Raw genomic sequence first — 15,280 nt, 5'->3', positions numbered from 1 at the left:
CTGAAACCTGAGTAGGATAAAGTGCTGATAGCGCTGTGAATCAAGTAGCAAGAATGGTTGAATGCCTCTAAGTGGGTTAAGCTTCATGTATGAAGTAACAGAAGGGGACCCTACCCACCTCTTGTCATCCAATAGGTGTAACACATGGCTCTGAGCAACGTTTTACAAGAGACAAACAATCCTCGAATAGAATTCTATTCAGTGATGGAGCCTCATTACTCCAGACCCTGCGCAACATCATCACTGGGCATGTCCTTGGAATGTCTCAAGGTATGGTAGCCCTAACTCCCTATGACAAATCAAAGTAGAGGATCACGGGGGAAGAGACAATAAGTGGTGGATACATTTGTTTTCCCTTATCTTAAAAGACAGGGTCGCCTGTATACTACATACCCCTGCCCCATAGGTTGCCATGCTAGTAGATTTTGCCAGGTAGATCATCAACATATGTGCAAGGAGAAGAGGGCTTTAATACTCCTCACATGAGCGCATGTTACACTGCTTTGGCACACCTCAGCTTCGAGAACTGAACGACCACTGGTTCTTATCCTTCAGGCTTGTCTGGCTTGACTGCATACAAAGGTTTTGTCCCAAGCATATTCCATAGATGGTGAATGCATTCTTAGAGCCACTCAGCTCCTAGTGATGTGAACAGCAGGTCTGCAGCACACTTATGGGTAACAATGCCTCCCTCAGCGGCTGCTGTGGGAACTGGATGATGAGCTGTCCAGAATAGACCGGACGGCATCTGGCTACTTTGTGCATTATGACAACTTTTCATCAGATCCAAGTGAACCTGAACTACCAACACCACCTCACCCTTTCAGGCTGCGAGTTAATACTCTCTATCTTTGGCTGAAAAAGACATACTTTGTTGTTCCATGGATACATCTGTGGATTACAATTGGATTACTTTTTCTGGTCCTCTGGATTGGTATGGTAACTGTCTATTTCCGACTTCTGAATGGACACTATCTCCCAGAACGCTCTGCAGTACAACTTGAGAACTTGGTTCTAAAACCACATGCGTTATCACACCGCGAACTAACGGACCTATCCCTGATGAACATTACATCAGTTCAGGTTCCTGAGGGAGTTTTTTGGGACAGGGTATAGTATAATGTGTATGGTCTTACTGAAGGTTTGCAAATTCCATATTTGTCTAAGATTTCTTTAAATTATATCATCACCTCTAGTACTTTCTCTGATGATTGGGACATTGAAACTGTGGACAATTTGCTTGCAGATCTAGAACAATCCGCGGCATGTTCTAATGAAGAATTGTAGGATGGTACATCTGATTTTGGCGACATTTTCTGTTATCAACATTATGATCACCATTTTCCACACAAAGCTAGTATCCCATGTGCTGCTCATAATTTCGCACAATGGGAACATTGCCCAACACCACCGAAAAGGTAGTTCAAAGGCATTTGCACAAAAGTTTGCTTATTTTTCTGGGTTTGACACATCAGACCCAACTTTGTATTATTATAGGCTTGCACCTACAGCTGCACAGTTGTCATCCATCATGATATTGAGCTGGACGTTACAACTGTTATGTTCTGGCCATGGCGTTACATAAATAGTACTAGTTTGTTTTCTAAATATAATTTAACGGAAAGGCAGATAGTATGGCACACAGAAACTGTCTTCTGTGGTCTGCTTTGCAGCCACAAATGCGTCTTTTTTTAATGGTGTTTTATATAGCGCAGACTTCACCCGGTATCGGGTATCAGAGCGCTTTACATAGCACCAGTTGCGTTACATGAGGACACATTCGTTTTTGTTAGGCACGGGGAGATTAAGTGATTTGCCCAGAATGACAGGATGTTCAGCGTCATTGCTGAGACTCGAACCCGGTTTCCCAGATTCGAGGTCGACCGCCCTAGCCATTAGGCCAACTCCTCTCCCCAATTGTTGTCCCAAGCATATTCCATTGAAGAGTAATGCATTCTAAGAGCCACCTTGGTATACTTCAGCTCCTAGTGATGTGAACAGCAGGTCTGCAGCGCACTTATGGGTAACAATGCCTCCCTCAGCGGGTGCTGTGAAAACTGGATGGAATCATCTTTGCTCCATTAACCTGCTTCAAGGTGCGCCTCTGGGAACGTCATATGTGGTTGTGGACAACAGCAATATTTCCATGTGAGAACGATTTGGCTTGTTTTTTAAGCAAAACGATTTCACACAGTTTTGATTTATTTTTCTATGCATGGCTTTCTGCGTGCTTGGGATTTCAAATAGTATAATGACTTTAGGCGTTGATATAAATATTTTAAATGAAGCTTGCTCTTAGGTGATTTTAAGAGTAGTTTTACATTTTTTAAAGCTTATTTCCTTATAATATGCTATCTTTTTAGATAGCTTTTAGATATATCAACCCTCAGTATGAGGGTTGGGTGTTATATTCCCAGGTTAGGCCCATGTAGCGAAGCCGATTTTTTCTTTCATTGTCCTCACAAATAACATTTCAGCTGTGAAATTGTGCACACATTTGCATGCAGAACAATGTTGGATTAGTTTCTCTGAAACTACTTTGTTTACACATTTAGCTTTGCACAACATTATCACGATGCCTCGAACATCATGTACTCGGTCTCTGTGTGCACCATGTACAAATGTCATCCTATCTTCATTCACGGGGCGACAGGGCTAGCTACATATCCATAACATCGATAATCTAAGCATATATCGCAAGGCTGCTTTCTATTATAAAAAAGGAGCATCCCGTTAGATTAGCAGAGGAGGCACTTCAGCTGACACTGAGGGTGCTTGCATGCTGAGAATTCACCTCATGCATGCCATGAGGGGTGTCCTGTTCATGAGTAAGACAGGGTCCTTCATTCTCTCCCATCAGGTAATGGGGTTGGATTGTCCCTTGGGGGGATTATTGGCTCGACACCCTCACACTCTCTAGGTACACTTAGAGTAGGGTTCGCATAGTAGGAGTACACATGATTACTGCCTTGTTTTATATGCCTGCATATCTACACTGCTTTAACACCATGGTAGAACTATATCTGCTATTTATGTTCTTGGTGCTCATAATATCTGCTCTTGTCTATTAATCACTGCAGCACATGTATTCTATACAAGAATAATGCTGGTTTAATAAACATATTGAGAAAGTCCCACAGCGTATTCAAGTGCACTTTTCTAAGAATAAGTAAGCACAGGTGATTTAGCGAAAGGTTCTGTACTGCTTCCACAATTCCTGAGATGTTGAAGTTGTCATGTTCAGTGGTTCCCGGAAACCATTTTCTTCCTGGTGAGGTTAAGTAGGCTTATGGTGGCACTGTGAGCTAGCTGGTCTATAGACCAACATATCTGGCGGGGTGTGCGGATTCAGACTTGAGCAGATCCTGCGGATTAGTAGGAACTACACGACAGAGGTTAATGCAGGAAAATAGCAGGTATACTACTGGAAAATGGAAACATCATGGTATCAAAAAACCTCTAGATAGCTCTTAACCAAGCAGACGAGAGGATTGTGTGGATACAGTGCAGCACAAAAGACAAATGATAGGTAAGAGAATGCCATCAATTTAGGCGGGAGTAACCAGAGTTTATGGTGAGCCATTAAATCTGAGCGGTCTGGTTTTGCAAAGTCTAGCCTCTTATCAAAGGAGGTGCACCTTGCCCAGTAATATTGATAAAGAGCTAAATATGTAATGGAATAAGACAACATTTCTTAACCGCTAGGACTATTACTTTTGTTCTCTCATTGTAGCATTCCACTATTTTCTCTCATGTTGTATTACAAGTAGTGATTAACCATATGCAGAGAATCCCAACCCCACCCAAACATCTTCACTTCTGACTCTGCTTGTGTGATCATGGTGACAGTATAAGCCTAGCTCGGAATGGTATGAACCTGCTCTACACCAGCTTACAGCCTTCGTGGGTAACTGGATGTTAATGAAAACTCGCTAAACTTATTTTATAATGAGAGTTTAGCTGTAGCACCTGCCATTGACTTGATTGTCATTTCATAAGAAGGCTGTTATGAAAACCTTATCAAGGGTGGCTTTAGGGATGACATGCTAACAAAGTAATTATGAGTTACATTTTCCCAGTCGTGTCTCACGTCATGGCCAGGGTCATCTACGCTGTGAAGAAGTTTGCGGCACACTGCATTCAAATGCCAACCTACTATGTTAGACCTGTGAAATTGAATGACCAAGTTTCCTGTAGTTGTTATGTACAGACCAAAACATAACAGTTTTAAAGGTTTTAGTCTATGATCTCATAAAATTCTTTGAAGATTGCATTGATTCATGCTTATCCCTAGTATTTGTTCTTCCAATATCTTTTTATTCTTTATTGCGGCACAGAGTGAATTAGAGCAGAAGATACTTTAGGTACCTTTTCACTGTTTCAAACTGATACAGATGCATTGAAATGCATATCTTGGTATTAGTTTAGTGATACAACAAGGTACTGTAAGCTACACTACAGAAATATAAGTAGAGGCACAGTCGGAGGCAAGCATTTGCATCGTACCCCTTTCTTAATGCCTCATTTCTTATCTTTCCAGCACTTATATTTGGATATAGGCTTAGTTATTGCCAACCGCACATGTATGTTTACAGCACTAATTCTGAAGATCCCTGAATATATATAAATTTCTCAAACCATTGGAAAAATGTAGAATATTTCCCGCTATCTACTCTAGTGACTTTGTACCTGAAAGGAACACGATGGAATTACCGCCGGTGTTATAGCAATACTTTTTAGTAGAATGTCAGAGGAATGAGCCATACACATTACATTGCATACACCTGGTCAGGGAATAAACCAAATGCCCACAGAATGGATGAGACCATTTTATAGCAAACCCTAACTGCACGGCTTGTCGTCCTCAGCTTCGGAATCCCGCACGACGGACAAGGGAATGACTGTGAAGTTAACGGAAGACATCCCTACATCATGTCCCGCCAGCTCCAATACGACTCGTCACCACTCACCTGGTCGCACTGCAGTAAGGAATACATCACGCGCTTCCTGGAGTAAGTACCTCTATCCTAAACTTGTCTAATGGAGGGGCACTGAAAATGCTCTTCACAAATAGATTATTTTGTGCACCAATGATATAATGAAAAATTAAGAAATAATATAGAACCACTCCCATGTAAACAGCGCAATGCGTCAATTATAAGTAGGTCCTTGCCCAAATCTCTGTTTGTACCGGGATTGTAAATTGTGTGAAGTTTGCCTAATTTTCACAGTATTTCGCAGCTACATATCGACAGGTCAAACCTACAGATATATACATATATTATGCTCGGTTAATATCCGGGCTTGCGGGTTTTGACGTATAGAGAATCGAATTCTGCACTAATTATTACACCCATAACATATGGTATAGGATTTTATTGTGTGTGATACTTATCTACAACTCCTCTGGCCCACTCTTTTCTGGACCGAGAGGTCCTCATTTCAAATGAAGGGATAGCCGCTATGTTATGTTATTTGGATTTGTAGACTGCGAGTTCTCACCCTCAGGGTATGCAGGTGCAATCCCTTTGCAAACAAAACTTTTCATAGAGAGCAGAATAACAAGTTGTGCGATAATTATCACATCCTCACAGTTGTCCTATAATAAAGTTCGGCAAGTCAAAACTGTTGAAAGTAATCAGGTGAAAAGTCCATAAAAAAGGAAAAAAATGCAGAATTCAGTGTTTTAAATATATAGAGGTATAACCAGGTGAAACCCTTTCACCTTTATTTGTTCGTGAACATAGTGGCCTCAGTCTGTTTCTTCTCTTTATTTGCCCGAGCCTTCACCACCTGTGCAATAATTGTGAGAATTTATAGTTCTCTTCTCGCCCCAGTCATGGACTATCTCTAAGTTCATCTCTTGTCACGAGATCACCCTTGACAAGTAAATCACCAACGTTGGTTGGTTATGTTGGTTCCATCAACTGAAGCCTGGGTACAGTATTCCCGGCTTGACATATTTCTTGTACATTATTGTTGTCATTGGGGAGGGTATGCCACTCTGCTTCTTAACCCCTTCGCTGCAAGGTCTTTCTACCCTCCACCACCCATGCTAAGCCTGGCTATTTGGGGAAGTTTGCGCTTAGGCCCCTGTAACTTTTTGTCCACATAAGGTATACACGTCACATTTGCGTCCTTTTTTTCCAACACCCAGAGCATTCTAAAGTTACACAGGCTTTGTGGATTCCCCTGGAGGGGACCCAGAAATTAGCCAAAATACAGCAAAGTTTTTAAAATGTGAAAAAGTGCTGCAGAAGAAAGTGTCTGTTTTTTCCCCTGCAAATCGTATCAACAAAGGGTTTATGGTGCTGAAATCACTTTCTTCTCAGGTTTCAGAGACAGGCAGACTTTTGTCAGAAAACCAAATTTTCTACACAGTTTTGACATTTCATTGGGACATAGCCTATTTTGGCTACTTTTTGTGCTTTCAACCTTCTTCCAGTTAATGGTGGAAAAGTGTGCAAAAGCAATAATGGATACTGGAAAGCGATACATTTCTGAAAAGTAGACAACGTTCTGAATTCAGCAAGGGGTCATTTGTATAGATCCTTCAAAGTTTTTTATAGACACTAAGACTTGAAAATAAAACATATTGAAATTGAGTTGGAAAAAACAGCCATTGTGCCAACGCTCTCACCTGTAAATTCTACTAAGTATGACCGATATTTGAAAACAATATACCGTTACACTTGCTGGACCCTTATGGTTGCAGGGATATATAGTACCAAGAACCCAAGAAACCCAGAGCCAATCACTGAGCTGCGTCTTGCAATGGTTTTTCAGTTTGTACCTGGTATATAACAACTCATATGGTAAAATGTAAGGAGTGAAAAATAGGTACCAAGAAAACCTATATATTACCGAAATGGGAACAAAATATAGAGTTAAGAAGCAGTGGTTATTTGCACATCTCCAAAATTGTGAGTACCAGTACAAGCATGTGAATTAGAGGTCATTTTTCAATATAACTTCTTTTTTTACAAATTGTCAAGCTAAAACCCCATGGTTTGTGAATGGGGTAGCCGGCACGAAAACCCGTGCAGTCTACAGAAATCCAAGACTCCATGTAGCACAGTACATGCCCACATGCTTAACCAGAGTGTAATAATAATCTGCCCCTTAAATACCTTTTGGTGTTTTTTCATAGGGTTTTCACAATTAATAAGTGAGGCCTACTGTTATTTATTACGCTTCAAAATAAACAGTTTAGACCTATGACATCGTACTTTACTTTTCACAATTAAACAATCAAACCTATTCCCTTATCTCTGGTTTTGCCTCCATACCCAGGTCCAATAGAATTATGAGATTGTGCGGCTGTGGGGATGATCGCACAATTATAAATTTGAAGCGTTTACCACACAATCCATCATCTGCTGCTTAATTTGCAGATCTTAACAAAAAAGCATTTCTAGTTCAAACGGTTCAAAGTTAGTAAAATGCAGCGACATGTGTTGCAGCGCAGTGGAAGGTCTTATGCAAAGGATGACTGGTCACCTTTCTGTTGCTTATTAGTGTGTTTGGGTGTTAAACTGGTACTAATGAGCTACAATTAATGCCCAGACAGTTTAATCAAGTTTAAAAATGTCAAAAAACTGAAGTAATACTATCCCGAAATGTGCCGCATAATTTGGTCCTCCCCTGCCGCATTATTCCAGTGGCCCAGACCATAACCAACTCAGAACTACTGAATATAGTGGGAACATTCCCACAAGGCCACTGTCGGGCATAGTCATAAAATTGCCCATTAACAAAGCTAAATTTGGCAAAGCAATTTATTACTCTTTTTAAGAAGTCCTGTCGAGGATTACCCCACAGTAAATCTTTTGCCCTTGGGGTTTCTCTGAGTGGTTTTATTTATTTATAAAGCGCTCTGTCACCAACTGGTATCCTGGCGCTAGCCGCTGAAACGGTTAAAGACACAAGAGCTTGGGGGTAGGAGGGTAGAGACCACAGACGGAAAGAAAAAGAAAAAGAATCAAAATTAATGTCAGATGATTGATAACCGAGCCTAGACTCGGGATTACCTGGGCAAGAGCCAAGTCTTGAGGGCTTTCCTGACCTGCAGCAGATCGGTTAAGGACCTTAATGAGACCGGAAGTTGTTAACCAAACGTTTTGCATAATATGATAGTCTGTGACATTCTATGTGACAAAATACCGGTTTACAGGATTTAACACCATATAATTCCAAACCACCCTCAAATGGCTATTGCCTTTATCAGATCTTTTCACAATGAATATGTTGGGCCTACTGCCTTGGTCATAGCTTTTCAAAATAAACAATCAGACTTAGAGCATATGACATACCGTTTTCCAATGAACCATTATGTTCTGTGGCTTCTCTCATTGGCTTGTCAGCAAACCAATTCAGGCTTACTGAATTAAGTGTAAGCTTTCATACAAGGCAACCCATAAGGCATACAGTCATAAAAATTCAAATATACAAAATGAAAGTTCTAACAAGGATTAACACTCTGCATATCTGATCCCCCAACGTTTGTCAGGGAGAGGGTAAACCAAACCCCTTTGCCCACTGTGATATTCTGTCACATCCCATGTGACAAGTAGGCTTTAACACAGTATAACAACAATCCACTTGTAAGTGCCTACTGGCTTTAACATGCGCTTGTCATAGTGTATAGGCCTACTGTCTTTGTCACAACTTTAATATACGGATCAGACCTCTAGCCTTCATCATTGGGTTGTCACCATATCCAACTTGGTCTTGCTGCATTGAGCATAACCCTTCCAAGATAAAAACTGCACACAGCTTCTGCCCAGTCAAATGCAGTGCTTGGGGAACTCAACATGTGGCTTAAGCCCCTCTTAGTAGCACTTCTTAAAGCTCTTTTTTATCACAAGATGTCTGCTGACTGCTGCAAGTAAATCCAGCCCTAACAAGCATTTGCAATGCAATAGGTCTCATATTTGCAAAGGTTTTAGCTATTGGCATTGTAAATGACAAACCTTTTATCTATGTGTTGGTTTTGAAAATTTGAGCTATTGGCTTTGTAAATGACAAACGTTTATCTATGTGATGGTTTTGAAAACAGATAAATAAAAGGCATTGGCATTTACAAAGCCAATAGCTTAAACTCTCGCAAATGCGAGACCTATTACTTTGCAAATGCTTGTTTTGCAATGTGCCTAGCTGTAGGTTTTGGACCCTCGCTCTGCCAGCACCTAGGGAAACCTAGCAAGCCTATACATTTTTGAAATCTAGACATCCAGGCGACTCCAGGATGGCATAACTTGTGTGGCTTTTACCATGGCCTGTTACTTAGAATCCCTTGCAAACCTCAAACTTTGTAAAAAAAAAAAGAAATCCTCACATTTCTATGATGGAAAGTTCTGGAATCTGTGGGGAGCCACAGAATTCCAGCCACGCAGCATTCCCCAAAGTCTCCCTATAACAATGGTACCTCACTTGTGTGGGTAGGCCTAGTAACCGCAACAGGAAACACCAAAACACAATTGGACACATCACATTTTTCCAGTAAAAACTGACCCTTTTTTCACAATGTGCATAGCTGTGGATTTTGGATCCTTGGTCTGCCGGCACCTAAGGAAACCTAGCAAAGCTATACATTTTTGAAAACTTGACATCCAGGGGAATCCAGGATGAGGTGACATGTGTGGCTCTTCCCAGGTTCTGTTACCCAGAATCCCTAGCAAACCTCAAACTTTGTAAAAAAAAACAACATTTTCCTCACATTTCTGTGATGGAAAGCTCTGGAATCTGTGTGGATCCACAATCTTCTACTTACCCAGCATTCCTCAAAGTTCCCGATAAAAATGGTTCCTCACTTGTGTGGAAAAAAGAAGAAATCCCTTTGCTGTTTGCAGCAGAGGATTCAGTGCATTTGTGCACATGGCGGAATGTTTTAAATTTTTTTTTATTTTTTATTGCTTTTCAAAAGTAATCAGCAATACTACCATGCAAGGTAGCGTCCATATTGAACCAACCAGAAACAAGTTGTATTCGATCAACACCATAGAGGAAAAACATTACATATCAAACCAGTGATCTCATCGTACATTCTGAGTGCCAACTTTCTGCCATGTATATCATTTTCTCTGCTCCGAATTGCGAACCAGCCATGGCCTGCTGCTGAAGGAAGTGTCACAATGGCTCCCATATGTCTTTGGGCTTAGATGACAATGGCAATTCCTCCGCATATAGTTCAAAGTATTTCTTTACAGTATACCATGTCTTTAAGCCAGTGTGCCACTTTCGGCCACTGTACTCCTCCCCACACTATAGCAACTCTACGCTTGGCCATTAACAAGGCGATGCATATGTATTTACCCATGACCCCTTTCACATGAGGAACATAACATAGAAGACATACCAACGGTGTACATTGTAATTCCAACCCAGACATTTCTTGTATAGCTTGCACCACCTGCCTCCAGTAACTCGCCACCCTCCCACAGTCCCAAGCGAGGTGCATAAAATCAGCTTCCGTTTGGCCACATCGCCTACATCTACTAGAATCCCGTAAACCATAGCTGTGTAGACGAAGGGGTGTTTGATATGTCTGATGTAGATATTTAAAATGTATGATACAGAGGTTTCCATTAGGGGTAAGAATACTTTTGAGGTTGCAGACATGTTCCCATTCCGCCAGTGTTATAGGGGAGGGTGGTCAATGTGTCAGAGGTGTGGCTCACTAGTTAGAGGCGGCAGATCCGTAAGCAGAGAATCGGCCAGGGACCAGGGTTCAATTCCTGACGCGGCAGGGTCGTGGACCAGCGTCAAAACGGACTCGATAATTCTCGCCTCGGTACCTACTCTAACCAGGAACACACTCGGCAACTCTGGGCATTAAGCTTGCCTCATTTCTACAACGGCCCCCCACAGACGCCGGGGATGCCTGGTTTCACCTTGGAGATACCCAGAAAGGGACCATCTCACAGGGATAGCCAGGACGGGTTCCCAAGCGGTCTACAGCGCCGGGACGCCCCGTTGCTGGGGTAGCTGTGCGCTTTACAAGTCTACAACATTAACATTCCAACGTGCAAGGCTCATATCTGATCCGCTGAGTTTCTCAGCTCGTATTGCCCTGTTTAACTTAGTTATTAACTTTTTTCGTGTGGGAGTAGTTAATAATAACTGTAGGGATTGGAGAACTGGAGGCCTGGCCAGTTAGGTATCATAATGCGATTTAATAAAGTGCCTCAATCTGTCAACAGTGAACTGAAAAAGCAGCGTAGGATTAGTAACATACTGTAGAGCTGCAGAGGTGAGAAAAGTGCCACCCGGGTAAAGGTCTTGCCTTTACCCGCCTCCCGCCTCCCTAAGCAGCCGCATTGGACCAGCCCCCTGTGTCACTGATAGCACCGCATGATGTGTCAGGGGCATCATTGGGGCATATATAGGTAGTTTGTTGGCAAGCTGCTCTATAGATTGCCATGCTGCTATTGTAGTATCTATTGTGTTTATTTCCATTTTTGGGGTACCACGGTGTGTGTGAGTGATGAGACTATGCAGGGGGGTCGGAAAGGCATTGCCGTCTTCAACTGCCACATGAGGAGTGTAGGCTTGTGGATTAAACCAGAAATATGCATATTGTGCTTGAGCACTTAAATAATAGATATAGGGGTCTGGTACACTAAATCCCCCTCTAGTATAGTCAAGCGTAAGGGTAGTCCAGTAAGGGTAGTCCACCCCACCCGCGCCTATTTACCGCCCCAGATTAAGCGAAGCAATGACGTTCACATGGTATTAAAAAAAACATGCGTCAGTTTTATTGGAATGTTGGAAAAGAGATAGAGAAAACGCGGCAATACCACCATTTTTATAATCACAATGCAGTCCGCTAAGGACAGCGGCAATGTTATCCATTTATCAATTTGTTGGTCCAAGGAAACACATGCTCGCCCATAGTTTTCCCTTATAACAACGTCGGGGTCTTGGTGAATCCAGACCCCTAGATATTTGACCAGTTCTGCGGTCCAAACTATTGGATTTTCCATCAGTGGTGGAGGGGTGGCTGCCGTCATAGGGATGATAGCGGACTTATCCCAGTTAATATTTAGACTAGAGAGCATTCTGAATCTGATGTATTCTGTTAACACCTGCGCCAGATACCGAGCGGGTTCTCTAATAAAAAGCACCAAGTCATCAACATACAGAGATATGCCAACTGGACGGTGATTAAAATTTAGAGCCGTTTCTCTGTGTCTTTGACGTATCACACATGCCAGAGGCTCAATTGCGATAGCGAACAACAGTGGTGATAGAGGCCACCCATGACGGGTACCGTGCTTATTAGAGAACGGCTCGGATGTCAGACATCCCACCCAGACCCTCGCTGACAGGTCAGCATAAAGTATTTTCACCCATCCCAAAAGTAGTAGAAACCCCATGCGCTGTAGAATGCGGAACATGTAGTTCCATTCTAAGGAATCAAACGCTTTAGCCACGTCAAGCATAATGGCTGCAGCGTGCAGTTTAGGGTCAAGATTATGCATCATTGCAAAAATGGTCCGTAAATTTTGAGACGTGGATCGCTCAGGAATAAAGCCCGGTAGGACAAAACACGGCATCAATGGCTGTAGTTTAGTGGCTAGGATTTTGGCAAGTATTTTAGAGTCAGCATTAATCAAAGACAAGGGCCGATATGAGTCACATGTGTCAGAGGGTTTGTACATTTTTAGAAGGGTGACAATTAAAGCCTGACGAAGGGATGGAGGAAGAACATCAGTTTCATGCACTTTAGCCTACATCTCCAATAGGTTTGGCGTGAGAAGGTCTGTGTAATCCTTATAAAATTCTATGGTTAGACCGTCTGGCCCTGGTGCCTTTGCATTCGGTAGGGCGCAAATTGCTGCTTTTATGTTCGCATCGTCTATTGGTTGACTCAGGTACTCCTGATGACAGTCTGCCAACCACGCACAGGCAATGTCATCCAGATACTCTTTCACAGCGGAGTCTGGGCTCGCCCCCTGAGAGGTATACATGTTAGCATAGTAACCTCAGCACTGTTCTACTATTTCCAGAGTTTTGTCCCCTCCCTGAGAGTCACTGATTTTGTCTATATGATGATGTTCTGCACGAGATTTGATTTTTGCGGCTAAATTACGGCCTGGTCTGCCACCCTCTCCATATTTCCTGGCAACGTGCCGACGTGAAATATAGCGAATTTCCGATTCTGCTACTGTGTCATATTCCAGAACTAACTCATGAATACGTGAAAGCGTGTCAGGGGATGGGTTATCTGTGTAGGCACTCTCTAGGGTTTTTAGCGTGGCCTCTATCTTGGTAAGTTGGGCTCTAAGATCTTTCAAAATGCCATACCGTCTGTGGTGCTGATGCAAACTCCTCGGATAGTCACCTTAAATGCCTCCCATAGCGTGGCAGCACTGTCCACCGTGCCTTTATTAACCTCAAAGTAGTGTTCTATTGCCTTACGAATTATGTCATTATAAATGGGGTCAAGCAAAGCTGCCGAACGAAAACGCCATGTGAAGGGGCGATGAATCATGGTGGGAATATGAAGATCCAGTTGCACTGGATTGTGATCAGAAAGAGTGCGTGGGTACATAATGATAGCAGTCACTCACTTTAGGCATGCATATGCTTTGTGGGTTAGATTTGTCCATAATGGGATCCAAATATGTGTTAAAATACCCCACACACACAATGGCAGTCTCGGACCATCCTCTAAGTTTGCCATATATTCGCTGAAACACTTCTGGCTCATCTGCTATAGGACCATACGTATTAATGAGAGTGATTAATGTGGTCCCTAATTTACCCTGCACCATAGCACAGTGACCCTCTTCATCTGTGTGAGTCATGAGTGGTGTAAACGGGATGCCCTGCTTGATCAGTGAGAACCCCCCTTGCATAAGAGGAGTATGATGACCCTAGCTTGAATCCAGCCCATTTAAGTGCAATTTTCGCTTCTGTAGCCTTGGTCAGGTGCGTTTCTTGCAAAAAGGCAATCTGAGTGCCATGCCGGTTCAAATAAGCAAAGACTTGGCTGATTTTGTTTTTGGGGTGTTCAGCCCTCTAATGTTCCATGTTAGATATCTATATCCTTCACCCATTGGCCTCTCTAACACTGTTAATCTCATAGGAGTCAATCAACTGGCAATCATAATACACTGTATTAAAAATGCAATCCCCATTCCTGATGTCAATACAATCACAATGAACAATCCTCTTAATTACTACATCTAAACATTTGCTAACTTCAACGCAGTGAACCCTGCTGTCCACACCCCTCCCACTACAACCTCCCAATTAGGTCGAGAATACAAGCCCCCCACCCTCCCAATAATTACCCCAAACCCAATGTGAAAAATCAAACAAATGTGTGATCATCATCTGGGGGTAAGGAACAATGGCAAACGCCTACCAAGCGGCAGGGTGGCCAGGCTGCTATATAAAGAAACCCAAACCAGCTCTCTCAGTTTGACAGAATAACTGTACCAACGGCCTGAATATACCATAAGTATAATATACTATCGACGTTTTACTGTTATCACATCAGCGAGACTGAGCTGCAGGCTCTCATTTAGGGATACATTCAATTGTGTACATGTGTGCAGTAATGTGAATAAGTGACAACATAACTCATCAAAATAATATGCTGTTAATCAGTATCACTGAGAGTCGGCGACATCGTTGAGCTTTTTGAAGCGACCTGAGGAGTCTGCGAGGACATATGTGTTTCGTGAATTTCAGAGCCGACTTGGAGTCTGTAAAAAAATGTGCTTGTCCATCATGAGGGATTTTCAATTTGGCAGGGTACAAAATTGCATAAGGAACAGAGGCAGACTGTAAAAGCCTTTTGACTGGCAGGAATTCCCTACGTGCAGCCTATACTGCTGGAGTGTAATCCGGAAAGAAGGACAAGTTGTTACCCGTATGAGTGATGGGGTTCTTGGCCCTCGGAGAATAACGTCCCTGTCCGCGTAATTAAGGAGGCATGCAATGATCGGGCGCGGCGGCGCACCCGGCACCGGTTGGGCACCTAGCGACCGGGGTGCCCTCTCCACGATCATGACCGGGGAAAGCACCGGACGAAACAGCTTCCGCAACAGGTTTTCAATGAAGGGCTCCATCTCCGAGACGGCTGTCGATTCCAGAAGGCCAAGTATTCTAAGGTTGGTCCATCAGGAACGCGCCTCCAAATCTTAATTTTTCGCCTTTATTACCTCCAGCACCTTCTCCATACTTAGGATCTGCGTCCTAGATTCAGTCTGAGAGTCCTGGGTATCAGACAGTCTGTTCTCCAACACGTCAAGCCGGGTTTCATAGA

At 42.7% G+C, this 15,280-nt stretch overlaps 1 protein-coding gene across 1 annotated transcript in view; it reads left to right on the top strand.

The window, feature by feature from the left end:
* ADAMTS12 (ADAM metallopeptidase with thrombospondin type 1 motif 12) overlaps nt 1–15,280 on the top strand; it is a 4,274,824-nt gene that overhangs the window by 2,293,463 nt on the left and 1,966,081 nt on the right. Inside the window, exon 8 of the mRNA XM_085630806.1 lies at nt 4,869–5,012. Within this exon, the coding sequence (XP_085486932.1) occupies nt 4,869–5,012 (144 nt within the window). The remainder of the gene's footprint in view (nt 1–4,868; nt 5,013–15,280) is intronic.

This window comes from Triturus cristatus, chromosome 2_1, assembly GCF_964204655.1.
Source record: "Triturus cristatus chromosome 2_1, aTriCri1.1, whole genome shotgun sequence".
Classification (NCBI taxonomy): domain Eukaryota; kingdom Metazoa; phylum Chordata; class Amphibia; order Caudata; family Salamandridae; genus Triturus; species Triturus cristatus.
Note: the sequence above shows the minus strand (reverse complement) of the source record. Positions and strands in the feature narration are given on the sequence as shown.